General features: G+C 30.4%; 1 protein-coding gene across 2 annotated transcripts in view; it reads right to left on the bottom strand.

Annotated features, from left to right (window-relative positions):
* LOC137649708 (solute carrier organic anion transporter family member 74D-like) overlaps positions 1 to 20,000 on the bottom strand; it is a 69,029-nt gene that overhangs the window by 22,371 nt on the left and 26,658 nt on the right. Inside the window, exons 1-6 of one of the 2 annotated variants that reach the window (XM_068382668.1) lie at positions 19,111 to 19,265; positions 18,449 to 18,657; positions 16,898 to 17,030; positions 13,774 to 14,031; positions 10,047 to 10,241; positions 9,642 to 9,782 (exon numbers count right to left, since the gene is read on the bottom strand). In XM_068382668.1, coding sequence (XP_068238769.1) covers positions 9,642 to 9,782; positions 10,047 to 10,241; positions 13,774 to 14,031; positions 16,898 to 17,030; positions 18,449 to 18,628 — 907 coding nt within the window. In that variant the 5' untranslated portion in view covers positions 18,629 to 18,657; positions 19,111 to 19,265. Of the gene's footprint in view, positions 1 to 9,641; positions 9,783 to 10,046; positions 10,242 to 13,773; positions 14,032 to 16,897; positions 17,031 to 18,448; positions 18,658 to 19,110; positions 19,266 to 20,000 lie in introns of those variants that run through there. The other variant, XM_068382667.1, reaches the window with a different exon arrangement.

Below are 20,000 nucleotides of genomic sequence, written 5' to 3' on the forward strand. Positions count from 1 at the left end.
GCAGATGACTTAGTTCTGTTTAGTGAATCATGTAAGGAATTGCAAATGATGATAGAAGATTTGGAAACAGAAAGCAGAAATATAGGACCGAAAATGATTATGAGCAGAACAAAAGTAATGTTCAATGAAAATGAATAGAAATGGCAAATAGGGGTTAAGAATAAACCTTTAGAGATTGTTAATGAATATAGATTATGTACTTAGGACAAACAGTAAGTGTTTCCCCAGGACATGAGATCGAAATTAAAAGAATAACAAGCAGGGGATGGAGAGATTTTGATTAACAAAAAACACATTATGAAAAGTAAAATGTCACTTTCTTTAAAATAATAAATAATTAATCAGATGGTCCTACAAGTACCAACTAAGAGCCTTACTGAAGCATTAAAACATAAGCTATAGAAAGAAAAATGTTTGGATTAACACTAAGTGACACAAACAGAACAACAAGAATACTAGAGCAAACTAAAGTAGAGGATATTTTCACAACATGTAAGAAAAAAATGGACGTATAAAGAGGACAGCTGATACATGGACAATATGATTAACAGGATGGGTCCATACAGATTACAAACAAAGCAGGAGAAGGAAAAGAAGACAATGGATTCACGAGTTAAGAAAATTTTCTGGCATATATATATATATATATATATATATATATATATATATATATATATATATATATATATATATGTGTGTGTGTGTGTGTGTATATATATATATATATATATATATATATATATATATATATATATATATATATATATATATATATATATATATATATATATATATATATATATATATATATATATATATATATATATATATATATACATACATATATATTCTATATATACAGTATATAAATATGTATATATATATATATATATATATATATATATATATATATATATATATATATATACATATATAGAATAATTCCTTACTATGACATGGAAATGCCTGTTAATAAAAAACTTCTATTCAAGAAATTGCTTTTGAATAATAATTCTTATGTAGAATTAGTTACTAAATATATGCAATTTAATATCTTAAATTATTTTCTGAAGTAAATTTTCGGCAAAATTGGGGGCTACAGCCCCCTGCTCCCCTACTCCTACACCCATGATGTATATATATATATATATATATATATATATATATATATATATATATATATATATATATATATATATATATATATATATATATATATATATATATATATATATATATATATATAACACACACACACACACACACACATATATATATATATATATATATATATATATATATATATATATATATATATATATATATATATATGTGTGTGTGTGTGTGTGTGTGTGTGTGTCTGTGTATGTGTGTTAGTGGCAAAGTTTACAATTTATACTTCTATAGAATATCTAGGAAATATATAAAATGCCAAATATCTGCAAGGAGGTATAAAACGGTAAGCATTCAACACAATTCCTAGGTATTCTATCAAACACCAATTGCACTTTTGGCAAAGTGGGAATCAAAGCAAAGAAAATAGAGAGAAAATTGACTTGTTCTATTAGTCTACTTACAAGGTCAAAGATTGTTTATTTCATTAAATGCTTAATGAGTAATAGACCCTTATTTCTAAGATTGGACCCTTACAATGTAATAGGACATATTCTTCACTGTTATTGGCCCCTCGGAATGAAGACTTGTGATAACAGTGTTGAAGCTGCAGTAACAGGAAGATTAACGAGGTGCTACAGCAGAAAATACAGTTGCACACTTTAGCAAACATTATCAACAGGTAATGAAAGAAGTTAGTAATGATAAACTTCCGCAAAAAAAGTTTTTCGCAATTATTAGTTTGCTTAACAAGTATGGCATAATGAAAGTGCAGCAGAAACAGAAGGTTATTCAGCCATTAAAGGAGGTTAGTAGGCTACTACCATTATGATATATGTAACTGATATAAACTATTTATTATGCAGTATAAAGTACAAGTATCAGTAGTTCATAGAGGTCGGGACCGTATAGTCAAGGAACCATCGTCCAAGTCTAAGAATATCACTCGTTCAGATATATAATTATTTCTTCAGCTATGTTTGCCATGACAACATAAGCAAAAGGTATTGAAAATTGAGTTTTATGAAGCCAACAATTTCCCAGGTATTTAATACTCTATGTCAAGCTGATCAAATTGACTTTCAAAGTCATCCAGATGGAAACAAAAGAATAATCTTAGTCTACCAATATCATCTACCAAAGTTTGTAGTTCTTAGCTCTTGAGGCTAAGCAAGCTGAGGAGGTATCTTACAACTTAATTGATATATTTACTCTTATTGGCGCACCATCCATCTTGCAGTCAGAAAAACCAGATCGTCTGAAGAATAAAAAATTATTGGCATCAACTTTATATTGTTCATGGGAAACCCTGACCTAGTTTCAAAGTTAGAGGGGCTGACCGAGCCAATCAGCACAGAAAATATGCTCACTACCTGGATGCAGGATCAAAATAACAATAATTGGAATGAAAGTCCATCATTCTGGCATCAAGATGTCACCTTACGAAGCTCTGTTTGGCTACAGAGTAAAGAATGGACTATGAACATCAGTGCTACACCAAGCTAAGAATTGTTAGAAAATATAATAAATTAAGAAAATTTGCAAAATCTTGTCATATCGACAGAAAAAAACTAATGAAAATATCCCGAGAGAGGAAGAAAGTGAAGACATTAGATTTTTGTTGGAAATAAAAGGGGAATATTTGTGTTATTTCAGATATAACACTAAACAGAATGTGTACTCATAATTACATATTTCTTTTAGATTGAGCATCCTTCAGTTACCGGTGTATACTCAATAATGTATTAAACCTATATAAATTATATAATTTACCCAAGTACACTGATGCATTCTATAGAATTACTAAGTGTTGTAGAAGTTGCCTTGGTAGAGTGTGTAATGTGAGAACAAATAAAAATAATTTCATACTCTGCCTAAAACAGCCAGGTATTCTAAAGAGTACCTAGACTCTCTACAAAGTACTGGAGATTTAAACTTTACTTCTAATATATATATATATATATATATATATATATATATATATATATATATATATACCTATATATATATATATATATATATATATATATATATATATATATATATATATATATATATATATGTGTGTGTGTGTGTGTGTGTGTGTGTGCATTCTTATGGAGCTGGACTATAGGAAAGTAGATTATTTTATTCACATATTCAATTTGTGTATTTAAAAGATGTATAGCTAGCTCATAAGGTGAGTTCCACTCATGTAGGATTAAGTAATGTATGTAAATTACATAAGAGGGTCATCATTCATTTAGTTGTATTTTCCTTCAGTTCCATAGATGTCAATTTACATTATTTTAAACAATTAAGTTTTCATTTCTTGTTTTGTTACGAAGTCTTATGTAATATTGTTAAAAAGTATGTATGACACACATGAGGTATGCTGTTTCCACATGGATGGAAAATGCATGAAGGTTCTAGACTAAAACTTGTTCTTTTTTTGTAATGTTGTGCTAGGAGGTGGGCAGAGTTAGCTGAGAGGGTTGCCATCGTCATGCACGATAGAACCATAATTCCAATGACCACGTTTACAACTGCCAAGGTGGCAACCCCACGTCATGAGAACCCGCCACAACCATGTGCACACACAACAAATGCATTGCTGGAATGAACTAGAAGTTTCTAAAGCCAATTAAGATGATATATATATATATATATATATATATATATATATATATATATATATATATATATATATATATATATTATATATATATATATTTATATTATATTTATTTATTTATATATATATATATATATATATATATATATATATATATATATATATATATATATACATATATATATGGCCTAGCAATGCATAGGAACCAAAGATCCAGTCTGACCCTCTGAAAGAGCTAACGTCCACCAGTCCTCTCTCCAGCATCTATCCAGACACTATGTATTTCTTCTCCGTGTATAGTGTTTCCTCTCAAACATACATGGTGTTTTCTCTCGAATGTGAATAGTATTTGTTCAAACATTGTAGTTTAAGTTGTAAGAAGTGCCCTGTATATGTGAGTACAGTGATATTGTAAAAATTAATTGGTTAAAAGAGATTTGGTTAAAAGGTAAAGTGTATTTATTTTTGCTTAACCGTGCGGTAACCTTGTGTGAGCCCAAAGGACATAAGAGTAACAGTTACGTATATGTGAGTGTAAATTTGATTTGTTTCCTGTAGTGCTAAAGTGTCAAAATTTTTCATTAATTGTCAAAATTAAATATTTTCATAGATTAACTTCTAGTGAAAAAAAGTGATTGTATAAATTTTGAAGTGTCAGTTTGTCTTAGTCTAAGGTCTAGTTCAGATTTAAATTTCAAGTGATTTATTTTTGGTGATATTTTTTTAATTGTTATTTTTATAGAAAACATATATTTATAAAGTGTGTATTATTTTGATCACCAATGCTTATTTTCATTGCTTTGCTCGTATCCCCTGAATAAAAACCGAAGTAAGAGATTTGTTTTGGAATAGTTCCCTTAAAAGTAAAGTAATTACCCAGGTTTGGTTTGATTGTAACGTAACTAGGCTTTTAGATGTTCAGTATTCGTATATATTATCGTCTGGGAGTTGCGTATTTTTCTCAGAGCTCGGAGTCTTTGTCTTGTGTATCAGATTATGTAATACAAAGCAGGTGAGTTTTGGAGCTCGGAAATTTACGTAATTCGGTAGTTGCAATAATATACGGTATATGTGTATATCTATATGCTATATATATATATATATATACATATATATATATATATATATATATATATATATATATATATATATATATATATATATATATATACAGAGAGAGAGAGAGAGAGAGAGAGAGAGAGAGAGAGACTTACCTTACCTTATTGCCTTATTTTATGTTTGGGTTCCCCCAGGTCCCTCAGTGTGAGGCACCTCGTATATCCACCAGAGAGTTGCTAATGCATCTTTCGGTGTATTTTGCATCTTCCAGTCTTGGATTGTCTGGGATGCATCTTAGGTATTTATCGAGCTTATTCTTAAACACATCTACGCTCACTCCTGATATGTTTCTTAGATGAGCTGGCAGCGCATTAAATAGTCGCCTCATTATCGATGCTGGTGCGTAGTGGATTAATGTCCTGTGCACCTTCCTTAGTTTTCCTGGTATTTTTTTTTTTTTTTTTTTTTTTGGCACTATTAATCTACCTCGGCTTGCTCTTTTTGATATTTTTAGCTCCATGAGGTTTTCAGTAATTCCTTCTATTTGCTTCTATGCTAGTATTATCATGTAGCGTTCTCTTCTCCTTTCTAGACTGTATAGTTTTAAAATTTGCAGTCTTTCCCAGTAGTCAAGGTCCTTAACTTTTATTCTAGCAGTATAGGACCTTTGTACACTCTCTATTTGTGCAATATCCTTTTGGTAGTGTGGGTACCATATCACATTGCAGTACTCGAGTGTACTACGTATATATGTTTTGTAAAGTATAGTCATGTGTTCAGCTTTTCTGGTTTTAAAGTGTCTGAATAACATTCCTATTTTTGCTTTACATTTAGTCAACAGTGTTGCTATTTGGTCGTTGCATAACATATTCCTATCTAACATTACACCAAGGTCTTTAATTGCTTCCTTGTTTGTGATTGTCTCGTTATTAGGTCCCTTGTATGCATATACCATTCCTTCTCTGTTTCCATAATTTATTGATTCAAATTTATCGGAGTTAAATACCATCCTATTTATCTCCGCCCATCCGTATATTTTGTTTAGATATCTTTGTAGTGAGTACCTATCTTCATCACAAGTAATTTCTCTACTTATTCTCGTCTTGTGTCATCGGCGAAACTTTTCACTACAGAGTTTTCAACATCACAGTCTATGTCTGAGATCATAATAACAAACAGCAGTACAGCTAATACTGTACCTTGTGGCACGCCAGATATTACCTGAACTTCATCTGAATTCTTGTCATTTGCAACCACTATCTGTTTTCTGTTTTGCAGGAATTCTTTTACCCATTTTCCTATCTTTACCACAATATTATGCTTTCTCATTTTTTCTCTAATATATTATGGTCTACCTTGTCAAAGGCTTTTGCAAAATCTAGATACATCATATCTGTGCCTTTTTAATTTTTCATATTTTTGTATATGTTTCCATAGTGTACTATCAGTTGGGTTTGTGTACTTTTTCCGGGCACAAAACCGTGTTGACCTATATTAAACAAATTATTTTTAACCAAATGATCATTATTTTCTTTTTTATTACCCTCTCATACACTTTCATAATATGTGATGTTAGACTAACAGGTCTATAATTGCTTGCTTCTAGTCTTGATCCACTTTTGAAGATAGGGATTATATAAGCTAATTTATGTTTAACATATATCTCACTCATATCTACACTTTGTCTTAGCAGTATTGCAAGTGGCTTTAGGATAGTGTTTGCAGTTTTTTTTAACAAAATTGCTGGAACTCCATCTGGGCCGGCTGCCGATCCATTTTTAACTTCGTTTATAGCCTTGACAATATCTGCTTCATTAATATCTATATCCGTTAGATATTCAACATTTTCTTCTCTCATTTCTGTTTCATTATTCTCATTCGCAATTCTTGGCGTGAAGTCTCTTATATTTTTCTGCTAATATGTTGCATATTTCCTTTTTTTTCATTCGTTAACCGTCCTTCAATTCTTAGAGGGCCTATTTCTAATCTCCCTCTATTTATCTTTTTTGCATAGGAGTAAAGTACTTTGGGGCTTTTTTTTATATTTTGGAGTGTCCTTTCTTCTAAGTCCCTTATTTCATTTTCTTTCGACTGTATAATCTGTTGTTCTGCATTTTCGATCTTACATTTTATTTCCATCATTTTCAACACATTTAATTCTTTTGCAAGATTTTTCTTCTACTTTCTAATTTTCTGAAATAAGATCCTTCTGTCTCTTGGTATGCATGTCTTTTGATTATTGTTTTTTTTTTTTTTTTTCGGTATGTATTTTTCCATAATTTTCTCCAGTATTTTGAACAGTATGTCCGTATTTACCTGTATATTATCACTTACAAATATATTTTTCCATTCTTTGTTCAGTTTTTCATTTATTTCTGACCATTTTATATTCTTACTATAAAAATTATATTTTCCATATCCTTCCCATCGTTTTGTGCATTGATTAATTCTGCTATCACCTGCTTTGGAATGGACTATTAATTCTATGACATTGTGGTCTGAAATTCCCGTGTTATACACTATTATTTTAACATAATTCACCTCATTTACAAATACTAGATCTAGGACATTTTCCTTACTTGTTGGAATATGGTTTATTTGTTGCATGTTATGCTCTAATAGCATATCTTGAAGCTTTTCAAATTGCCTCTTATCTTCTGCGCTACTATTACTCTCTTTTTTATATGTATACATACAACCACTTTCTACTATCCGTTCTTTCCAATCCACGAAAGGAAAGTTAAAATCTCTAGATAGGAGTATATTCCAGTCTTTATGGTTTCTACATATATCATCTATTTTTTCTATTATTATGTCAAACTCCTTAGTATTTGGGGGTCTGTAAACTACAATATTCACTAGTTTTTCAAATTCAAATTCTACCACAATCAATTCACATTCTATGTTACTGTATTTTTTACAGACTTTTCCTTGATTTATGTCTCTTCCATATATTGCGGTTCCCCCTTGATTCCTATTTGTTCTGCCTGATCTATAAGTTTGGAAACCCTTTATCTGGTCATCACTGCCAGTCTCTTGGGAATACAATGGTTTACTTATATTTGATATATCTATTTTTTCAATTTGGGTTAGTTCTTCTAAGAACTCTATTTTCCTTTTAGAGTTACTCGTGACTAAGCCCTGTGCATTCATCACTATTATTGTTGGTGTTTCATCCCCATTATTTAATATTGGTAATAATATAGATTCTCCCATGCTTCCTTCCTGTTCTGATATGATGTTCTTTTCTTCATTTCTCGGAATTCTGCCATTAAAAAATCCAACTTTTCTATTATATTAGCTCTTTCGCCTTCATATTTACTTTTGTGTGTATACCTGCAATTATCCCTATATCTGCACCAACCCCTGGCATTATAGATGCATTCTTTGTAGTTGGGCTCTAATTGTGCATATTTGGGTTGAAAGCCTCATATCTTGGGGCCTTTGGTGCATAGTGCGGTATATACGCGGCCTGCTTTTTTGTTTCTTTTTTTGTTTCATATTTGCTTTCATTTTTCTTTTCAGTTTGCTGAGTTTTCTTACTTTCATTCATGGTTGCAGGATGCATATATCGACATTTTTTGTTAAAACTGCATCCTTTTCCTTCTTTTAGGTTTTGCATATTTTTGAATGGAGATCTCTGCATTCGTCTCCATATCTGTCTAAATACGCACATTTACCATGTATTTCATAATTAGGGCCTATCTTTGGATGCTTGTAGTAGCATCTTTCGCCAAATCTGCAATTCCCTCTTTTCAGCAAATTGCAGACTATATCTTTCTTTTCTTTTTCATTTTTCTTGTTCTTGCTCTTCCCTAAAAGTATGTAGTCCGGGTAGAGTATCTTGGGTCTATTATTTGTTTCCATCTGATAATTTATTTCTTCGTAAGTATGTTGTTGGATGGCATCATAAGTTATATCAGTGATTTCCTCTGCATCCTTACACATATCCTGTTCATTTTTCTCTTCTTCTTCTTCTTCTTCTTCTTCTGCTTCTTCTTCCTCATCTTTATCTTCAACTATTTGCAGATTTAGTCTCGACTTAATTATATTTTCTATCAAGACTAAGGATGTTGAGCAGAATACCTTTGTGTCTTTATTTTTTATTTTTTGCTGTATTTTAGCACATGTAGGGTGAGTTGGAACATGGCAGACATCACATTTTCTAATCAGTTGTTGAGGATTATTAATGGAATACCATATCTTACATGTATTACACCATTTTGGCATTCTTTTTCCCAATGCATCAATCAGCATATTCACCATATTGGACTTGTTATTGTTCTTTGATGGAATGTGTTGATTTATGTAAACTTTCTTTATAAGCCTCTTTATCACTTGGATCTTCTTTGGGATTTCTTCTATTATTTTGCTGATGTTTTCCGCAGATTTGCTCCAGTTTATTGGATCATATTGTTTTAATATGTCTGTGAATATTTTTCCGTCACACTGGTTGGAGTTACTAGTGACCTCTGTTATCAGACGGTCAAGTTCTCATTTCGCCAACTCATGGAATTTACTTTTGCTGACTGCAGCAATGTCCCTCCAAGCTTTGCCTGTATTATAGAGCGCCATCTTGATCAGATTTTTAGTAATTCACAAGATAACTATCCTATGCCGACGTTTCATCCCACTTTTCTGACCACAAACTAATCACCGACTATTCACGAAAACTTGTAGCTATATGGCATTCGATAGCCTTTTGTTATCCACGTTAAATCAGGATATTTTTAGGGTTGCACAAGTGTATTCACTCACCGGCATAGAGAGAGAGAGAGAGAGAGAGAGAGAGAGAGAGAGAGAGAGAGAGAGAGAGAGAGATTGTCTCAGTTTGCATTCTGAACTTTATTCTTACCTATCCACCAAGCACCGTACCACCTTGGGTCTCTCCTCGTTAAGTTTGGCTGTTTCGATGGGTCGATCCACACCGATAGACATTTGCCACCAACGAAGAATCCCGTTACTGGACCAAGAACTCTCAGCATGTAAGAAATGGCTGTAATAAAGTAATGAAAGTTTTTGAAGGAATACTGAAAAAAAACCTGTTTAGAAGACAATAATTTCCAATCATTAGCATTATACTTTTATGTGTTTTGTTTTTTATAGTTGCATAGTGCACAAAGAATTATGAAAATAGTTTGAAAGCTAATCTCTAGAAAATCGAGTAAGTATATCATTAACTCTCCGAATAAATAAGCTTGCTATAAATCTTTGTTAATCAAAATCTCACCATTAATCTATAACATTTAGGAATTCTTACCATAATATATTGGGTAAACCTTTTTGTTAACGTTGTCATCTAGATAGGTCACACCGAGACTGTAGAACATGGACACTGTAATTCCTACGCAAAACTGAGAGAGGAAGAAAATAACAATGGGGCCAATGTAGGACTCTCTCCCTGCTTCGTCTTTGCCGCAAGTGTCGGGTTGGTAGTAGCAGACTTCTTGCTCCTCTGTCGAAGAAAACGTAGAGATGGCTCGATGATACCTCCAGGACAAGACAAATGTTGAGAGGTCATACATAAAAAACAGGTCTTATAAATTTAGGTTCATTAGCCAGGCGCTGGGGAATAAGGTCTTATCACTCCATTGGATTTATAAATTTGGGCTCTATAACTTGGCATTGGTGCCTGTGGGGCCATTCATAGATAAAGTGTAGCTCTGGAAAACTTTGAAGTTGCATTATGAAGTGAATGTTAGAAGAGGATGGAAAGAAAGACAGAATAAATGAAACGGGAATGGAGGCAAAGAACAAGTACAGCTTAAGTAATGGTTACAGTACACCACATGAAGTGGACTGATAGCATTACCCTTTACGGTGTCTTGTCTGTTGAAAGATTGAGAGCAGAAAGATCTACAAATCTGGTTATGAAGTGAAACAGACAACAGAATACAATTGACAGAAGAAACTAAATTATTGAAAACAAAATATTATCAAAGTTTTTGTTCAGAAGAGGAACCATTCTTAAAAAGAAAAACACCTTTGTTAGAAAAGAATATGCAAAGAGAAGAAAAAGGAAAAGTATTAGAGGGATTTCACTAAAATTAGGAAGATTATTATCGTATACATCACAGTTTTCAATTGAAACATTTAAACATTATTATGATGCAGAAATTCAAAACCATATGTGCCAGATATTTTTATCTAATGTACGTATCTATGATGTAGAATTGCAAGCAAGAAAATACGGCAAAATTAAAAAGGCCTCTATCGCTTTTGTTTATTTTTCATTAGGTCAATGATTTACGAAGCAAAATAGCATGTAATGCATCAGGTCCGACTTTAATTAATTCTTAGAATTGATCAGTATGGAAAGTAAGATTTTACAAATGACATTTTTGCTCGCCTTTGATCTGGGAGTGTGAAGTCAAGGATTCAACCTGATTGGTTGGTGGGTCATATCAATCTATCTATCTATCTATCTTTCTATATATCTATATATATATATATATATATATATATATATATATATATATATATATATATATATATATATATATATATATATATATGTGTGTGTGTGTGTGTGTGTGTGTGTGTGTGTGTGTGTGATAAATTTTGCACATTTAGACGCGTTTTTCATATTCAAATAACCCATATGTTTTAATACCTTAATGTCTGGATTCTCTTATCGACCTCGGGATCAGAGCCTCAGGGCGAAACCACTCAAGGGCAATAGCATCTGACTGGCCAGGAATCGAACCCTGGTCCAGGAAGCTGGTATGACCAGTGACATAGCACTTAGCCATGAAGTGCTCTGTCACTGTTCGTGCTAACTTTCTGAACCAGGATGTGATTCCCAGCAGGTCAGAAGCTATTGCTTTTGAGTAGTTCCTCCTTGGGGCTCTGATCCTGAGGTTGATAAGAGAACCCAGACTTTAAGGTATTAAGATATATTGCTTGTTTTATTATATATATACATATATATATATATATATATATATATATATATATATATATATATATATATATATATATATATATATATATATTTATACATATATATCGTTGCATACTACGCCTATTGTCGCAAATGATCTTGGTTATATTTCGTCAGTCGTCTCTATTTTGAGCTTTTAAATTATTACTCTTCCATTCATCATCTTCTTCACGCTTCATAGTCCTCAGCCATGTAGCCTTGGGTCTTCCAACTCTTCTAGTGCCTTGTGTAGCCCAGTTGAAAGTTTGGTGAACTAATATCTCTGAGGGAGGGCAAAGAGCATGCAAAAACCATCCACATCTCCGCTCATCATGATCTCATCCACATGTAGCACTCGAGTGATCTCTTTAATGGTTTCATTTCTAATCCTGTCCTGCCATTTAACTCCATATATTCTTCTGAGGACTTTGTTCTGAAATCTACAAAATCTGTTGGATATTGTTTCATTGTCATACAACGACTCATGTCAATACAGTAACACCGATCTCACTAAACTGATATATCATCGGATTTTTATATGTAATCTCAAGCTATTTGATTTCCAAATTTTACTTAAACCTAGCCATTGTATGATTTGCTTTTTACAAAAATTTCATTAACCTCCAAACTAAAGACCGTATAATAAATATCATAGTTCCTAAGTATCTAAATAATTCTTCCTTATTAATCCTTTCTCCTTCCAATGATATTTCATCTTCTATTGCATATTCCATTATCATCATGTCTTGTCTTCCATCTATTAATCTTGAGCCCCACCTTATGTGATATTTCATGCATTCTGGTAAGTAAACATTGCAAATCCTCTGGTATTCTGCTAATAAGGACAGCGTCACCAGCATACTCTAGGTCAGCTAATTTAATATTACTTATCTAGTCCAATCCTTCTCCACCATCCTCAAGAGTTCTATGCATTACAAATCCATGAGGAGGATAAACAACATTTGTGACAACACATTCCCTTGAAGTACTCCACTGTTCATTGGAAATTCATTTGATAGGACTCCACTAACATTAACTTTGCACTTGTTATGTTCATGAGTAGACTAGAACAAATTTACATATTTAAGAAGATCCTAATAGCGCAGGCCTCTCCCCAAAAATTGGCCTGTGTACACTATCAAAGGCTTTTTTATAGTCCAGGAAAGCCATCAAAAGTGGATTTCTATAATCTACATATTGTTGTATATGTCTTAAAAAGAAAATTTGGTCAGTAAGACTTTTACCTTTACCAAATTCTGCTTGTTCATCTATCAGCTTTTCATCAATCTTTCTCTCTAGTCTCTTTAGAATAAGCATACTATATTTTCATGACGACTGACGTAAGTGTGATGCCTCTATAATTATTACAATTAGGCAGATCACCTTTCTCTGCCATTTTCACCAACACTCCTAGCTTCCATTCATCTGATTTTGCCTCTTCACCCCACATTCTACAAAATAATCTTGTAAGTATTCTGGGAGTCACTTCATTTTCGTCCAGTATCACCTCTGCAGTTATTCTATCGCATCCAGGGGCTTTTCATATCTTGAGGTTTTCAATGAAGGTTTCGACTGCAAGCATACTGAATTCATTCATGGACATATCAAGGTCTTCCTTTGCTTCAGGAATATCAATCAAATTATTCCCTTCATATCTCCTATTCACTAAAGTGTTCCATCCAACGTTGCCTTTCTTTATCTTTTTTTTTTTTTTTTGTTATAATAGACCCTATTCTTTTTTATGGGTATATTATTCTTCTTCTTTGCCCCAGCAGATTATTCTAGGAATAATTCTTACTCCATAGCCACTCCCTGAATTCAGCTTTATCAGTATATGTACACACACAGATACATATATATATATATATATATATATATATATATATATATATATATATATATATATATATATATATATATATATATATATATATATATATATATATATATATATATATATATATATATATATATATATATATATATATATATATATATATATATATATATATATATATCTGTGTGTGTGTACATATACTGTTTTCTTGTAGAACTTAGCACTTACTCTCCTTTACAGTGAAGTTTGTGAGGCTTCCACCCTGGGCTGCCCCATTCATACTATTTTGCATCGAGAACTCGGCTATGTCGATGGCATCTTGTCCGGGGCCGTAAAAGAAATGCGGGAAAGCCGCTGCAAACCCGGATAATGCCGCAATCATGAATCCTATGCCCAGCCATCTCGGACGGTGGCCGTAGTTGCCATAGTAACCGAGAAATACGGCCAGAATAATTTGGGATATGTCGTTGCCAGCCAGGAACACCCCTGAAATAAAGATAAAGAAATTATTATTATTATTATTATTATTATTATTATTATTATTATTATTATTATTATTATTATTATTATTATTATTATTAGCTAGGCTAGAACCCTAGTTGTTGGAACAGGATGCTACAAACCCAAGGGCTCCAACAGGGCTCTTTTAGGAAATGGGGTTATTTTATTAAAAATATTTTTGGATAGTGGGAAAAAAAATTTTTGACGGTTTATACAGAGTTTAGTCAATCTTATGTGTTCTAAAACCTAACAAATTACTATTATTATTATTATTATTACTACCTAAACTACAGCCATAGTTTGAAAAAGAGATTGCTAAATTATAAGCCCAAAGGTCCCAACAGGGATAAAATAGCAACTGGTAATCATCTTTCAAGATATGATGCCATTTCATGAGAAATACCTTTTAAAGGTAGAAAAAAGCTTTGCTCTTTATACAGTCCATACCTATACAAAAACATTTAGAGGTGAATTTAATGAAGAGATAAAAAGAAGTGACGACAATAAATAATATATATATATATATATATATATATATATATATATATATATATATATATATATATATATATATATATATACATATATATATATATATATATATATATATATATATATATATATATATATATATATATATATATACTATATATACTGTATATATATGTAAATAAATATATATATATATATATATATATATATATATATATATATACTGTATATATATATATATATATATATATATATATATATATATATATATATATATATATATATATATACTATATATACTGTATATATATATATATGTAAATAAATAAATATATATATATACTATATATACTGTATATATATGTAAATAAATAAATATATATATATATATATATATATATATATATATATATATATATATATATATATATATATATATATATATATATGTATATATATATATATATATATATATATATATATATATATGTAAATATATATAAAGAGAGAGAGAGAGAGAGAGAGAGAGAGAGAGAGAGAGAGAGAGAGAGAGAGAGAGAGAGAGATTAATACAAGGATAAATTTTCTTCAAGAGAGGTGAAATAATATGGACTTATTTCATGGGCAATATTTATAGAAGGTAGGGAAAACCATACGAGTTGTTAAGGTTTATACCATGCTCAGTAGTTCTCAAGTATGCTAAAACCTTTTGGGAAACGATTTATAAACTTGCAACATCGTCCATATTCATAGAAAAAGAATGATGTCAAAGATGATCATTATTTTGATACGTTTTTATTTTCCCGTTTGTGTTTGTTTACAAGATTTTATCAAAGTATTTTTATTGTTTTCTCCAATATACGAAAAGAAAGTCCTTCATTTCCTACTCAATTTTTTTTTTCATAACTAACAGCTAAATAATCTGTATATTTAAACCGTTCGTTAGACAATTAGTTTCTTTTGAACGTAAATATCACAGATCTTTTATTTTATTTTAATAAAAACTTGTTTAATAAAAAAAAAAATAAATCGAAGCTAAAGTATTTACTGATTAAATTATGTTAATGAAAAACAGAATAATCGTAAAAAATATTTGAGGAGAAAGAATTTCTTTAATTATTGTTACAATGGAAAACAATACTGAAAACGCTTTGTTGATATTTCTATTACGAACAAAAGTCAGCACTCGATAGAATTCCTTTCTCCTTCAGAGGGTAAACAAAGACAACACAGGAATTCAATTTTATCACAAAGCTGAATCCCTCTCGTGTGCTTCATCCATTCTTCTCTTTTCTTTTCTTCCTCGTCTTAAGCCTTTCTTGCTACTTCACAGCCCAATGTTGCCATATGAGTCGCCTGCCAATGTTCCCATATCTCGGTCTAATCCCTTTGAAATAACCCTTTAACTCAATCATACAGTTTTCAGTGGTACAAATATTCTATCTGATATTCACGAGGCCTGATGTTGCTTTAAGCTTGTTAACCCTTGCGTAGAACGTTGTTGTGTTTAGTTATTCTTCGTAAATTTGTACGAGTATTCGATGGTTAGATCACTATCCTGATAATGTTACTGTATCAGATACCTGAAATTCAAATTTTTTCGCGCACATACATTCACATTAACGTATACATACATTTATATATATATATATATATATATATATATATATATATATATATATATATATATATACATAAATATATATATATATATGTATATATATATATATATATATATATATATATATATATATATATATATATATATACATATACATACATATGTATATATATATATATATATATATATATATATATATATATATATATATATATATATATATATACTGTATATATGGAAAAAAACAGTCTGGAAATATATATATATATATATATATATATATATATATATATATATATATATATATATATATATATATATATGTATATATACATATATGTATATATACATATATATGCATGTATATATATATATATATATATATATATATATATATATATATATATATATATATATATATATATATACATATATATATATACAGTATGTCCTCCTACGTTCAGTAGCAGACGTATAACTAATTGGTCTCCCTCCGTCCTTCGGGCAGTGGGGAGAAGTACTAGTCATATAATGGTGGGAAGGGTTAAATCTGTGTGTATGTGTCTTAATATTTAGCAGTCAATATTGACGGACAGCTTATACTAACATGTATATATATATATATATATATATATATATATATATATATATATATATATATATATATATATATATATATATATATATATATATATATATATATATATATATTGGAAAATCTCTTTGTCGATGACTTACCTGATTGTTTGCTAGTTAGTTTAAATCTTTTTTCTATCGTCGTTAGAACTGCGACGGTGTAGGTAAAAAACATTCCTTGAGTTATTCCAACTAAGCAGTACACCAAAATGTAAAATTCTTTTCGCGCCAAGAACTGTAAGAAATAAATACGTCAGTTAATCAATAGACAATTTTATAGCATTAAATATTCAGATATGACAATTACTTTTAAAATTTCTATAGTTATTGATCCTTGTGCGATTATTCCAGTTAGGATTATGTTTCTGCTAAAGCATTCTTCAAGCAAATTGATTTATTTCCTTTTTGAGTGCACACTATCAAAGGCATTTTCATAGTCCATAAATGCCATCAAAAGTGGATTTCTATATTCTACACATTCTTGTACTACATGTCTTAAAACGAAAATTTGGTTAGTACAACTTCTACCTTTTCTAAATCCTGCTTGTTCATCTCTCAGCTTTTCATCAATCTTTCTCACTAGTATCTTTAGAATAAGTATAATATATATTTTCTTGACAACTGATGTAAGTGTGATGCCTCTGTAATTATTGCAATCAACCAGATCTCCTTTCTTTGCTATTTTCACCAACACTCCTGGCTCCCATTCATCACGTTTTGCCTCTCCATGCCACATCCTACAAAATAATCTTGTAAGTATTCAGGAAAACACTTCATTTTCGGCCATAATCCTCTCAGCAGTCATTCCATTGTCTCCAGGTGCTTTCCACCTCTTAGGTTTTTTAATGATGACTTCGACTTCAAACATACTAAATTCATTCATGGGCATATGAAGGTCTTCCTCAGCTTTAGGTATATCAATTAAATTATTCCGTTCATATATCCTTCATGACCTCACTAAAGTCCTCCATCTAACGTTGACTTTCTTCATCTTCTAATGTTATAGTAGATCCATCTCTCTTTATGATAGATGTATGCTTCTTTTTGGCCCCAGTATAAATTTCATTAATAATGCTACGTGCAATTCTTACACCATAGCCACTCCCTAAATTCATAGCTTTGTCATCCTCATCTGCTCTCCTGACTAAATACTCTTTCCAGTCATTGATGGCATTACTTTTGACCTCACTATCAATACTGGAAACCTTATCATGCTCTACCTTGTAATTTTCATTTCATCCTCGGAAACCTTCAACATTTAATTTTTGTCTTTGTCTCCTTTTCGTAGTATCACAAGTATCATTTGATATCCATGTTTTTTTCCTTGTACATATAAAGGTATATATAAATATATAAGTGTATATATAGGGTGTGCAAATTTATATATATATATATAAATATATATATATATATATATATATATATATATATATATATATATATATATATATATATATATATGTATATATATATATATATATATATATATATATATATATATATATATATATATATATATATATATATATATATATATATATATATACAGTATATATATATATATGTGTGTGTGTGTGTGCTGTATATTTGACTATATGAGAGTTTGTGTTTACCGAGAATCCCAGACAGATAAATAGACATAAAGATCTTAACCTGAAGCCACTTGGGTTTAAAGAATCCGATGCCGCATTTTGTATCTTGAACGTCATCTTCAGTGTGCAGAAGGCCGTAGACTTCCTCCGTTTTTTCCGGAGGAATCAGGCTGTCTCTTCTCGCCCCGTCGACAAAAGCAAGTTTCGACTGCAAACCTTTCAAAAGGTCGGATCTCTTCATTTTGTCTAGGTCAAGTAATCACATTAGATCTGTAATATAGAAGAAGATAACCGTCACTTTAAAAGGTTTCTGAATTTGCTGGAACTTGAAATCGTAAATAACACTGAAGTCTGTATGCAGATGACCACTCAAAATGTTAACTACGATACTTCAGTTAAACACCTGACTTGTATAGAGATACTCTTTTTCTTATTTGGATAATTAGAATATTTTTTTTTTTTTTTTGATGATTAAGTGTTAGAAAAAAAAATCTGAAAATCTATGGACAAAAACTGCTTTCCGAACCACTATTGTCACCAAAAACCAAACACTTGATTTTCTCGAGATACAATTGGATATAAGATCCAATAAACTTGTTTACCTAATGTTAAATGTTATATTTTTTGAGAATCATTTGGAATAATTACTACCAACTTTACTTGATCTAGTCCCTGACATATATATAGAAAAGTTTTAATAGTCGAGCTTGAGACTTCGCTTACGTGTTCAAACGAAGTGTGGAGAATTTTGGCCTGTCAGCCGGGCTAAGTTGATCTCCCCCGTAAGGTCTTGAAGCGGACACAGAGACAGCTTTAATGAATGCGATGAGCTTATGATCACTCTGAAGACATCGCATCTCTAGTCAATTTACGTTCCTTCACTATGACAAGGCGAAGTTCAAACTGACGCCACGTAACGATCAATATATGGCCTGTCACGTCCATTTCTTTTACGTAAGTGTTACGCTAAAAACACCTTGATACATGTCTCTGATATGTATTATTTACAGACCTTATCTCTACTATTACTTATTCCTTAATCAGTTTGAAGAATATTGCTTCTTTAGGAATAAATATCAGATATGTTTCAAGGTGTTTTTATTTTTTTTCTATTATTTTTTTGCATATATTCATCGTGAAAAATATCCAAAACAATTTTATATATATATATATATATATATATATATATATATATATATATATATATATATATATATGTGTGTGTGTGTGTGTGTGTGTGTGTGTGTGTGTCTGTATGTATATATATACACACATATATGTGTATATATATATATATATATATATATATATATATATATATATATATATATATATATATATATATATATATGTATATATATATATATATATATATATATATATATATATATATATATATATATATATATATATATATATATATGTGTATACAATATTTTTATACAAATACACATATATAAATATCAAGTGTTGTACAGAAATCTCTTGACTGAAATCGGGAAGATCGTATGTCTGGCCTTGATTTATTGCTGCCTTTGACTGAGTTGATCATGCGACGCTAGTTTTCAACTCTAAACAGATTTCATTATGGAATTTTTAAGTAATAAATTGTA

Source organism: Palaemon carinicauda, chromosome 11 (assembly GCF_036898095.1).
Source record: "Palaemon carinicauda isolate YSFRI2023 chromosome 11, ASM3689809v2, whole genome shotgun sequence".
Classification (NCBI taxonomy): Eukaryota; Metazoa; Arthropoda; class Malacostraca; order Decapoda; family Palaemonidae; genus Palaemon; species Palaemon carinicauda.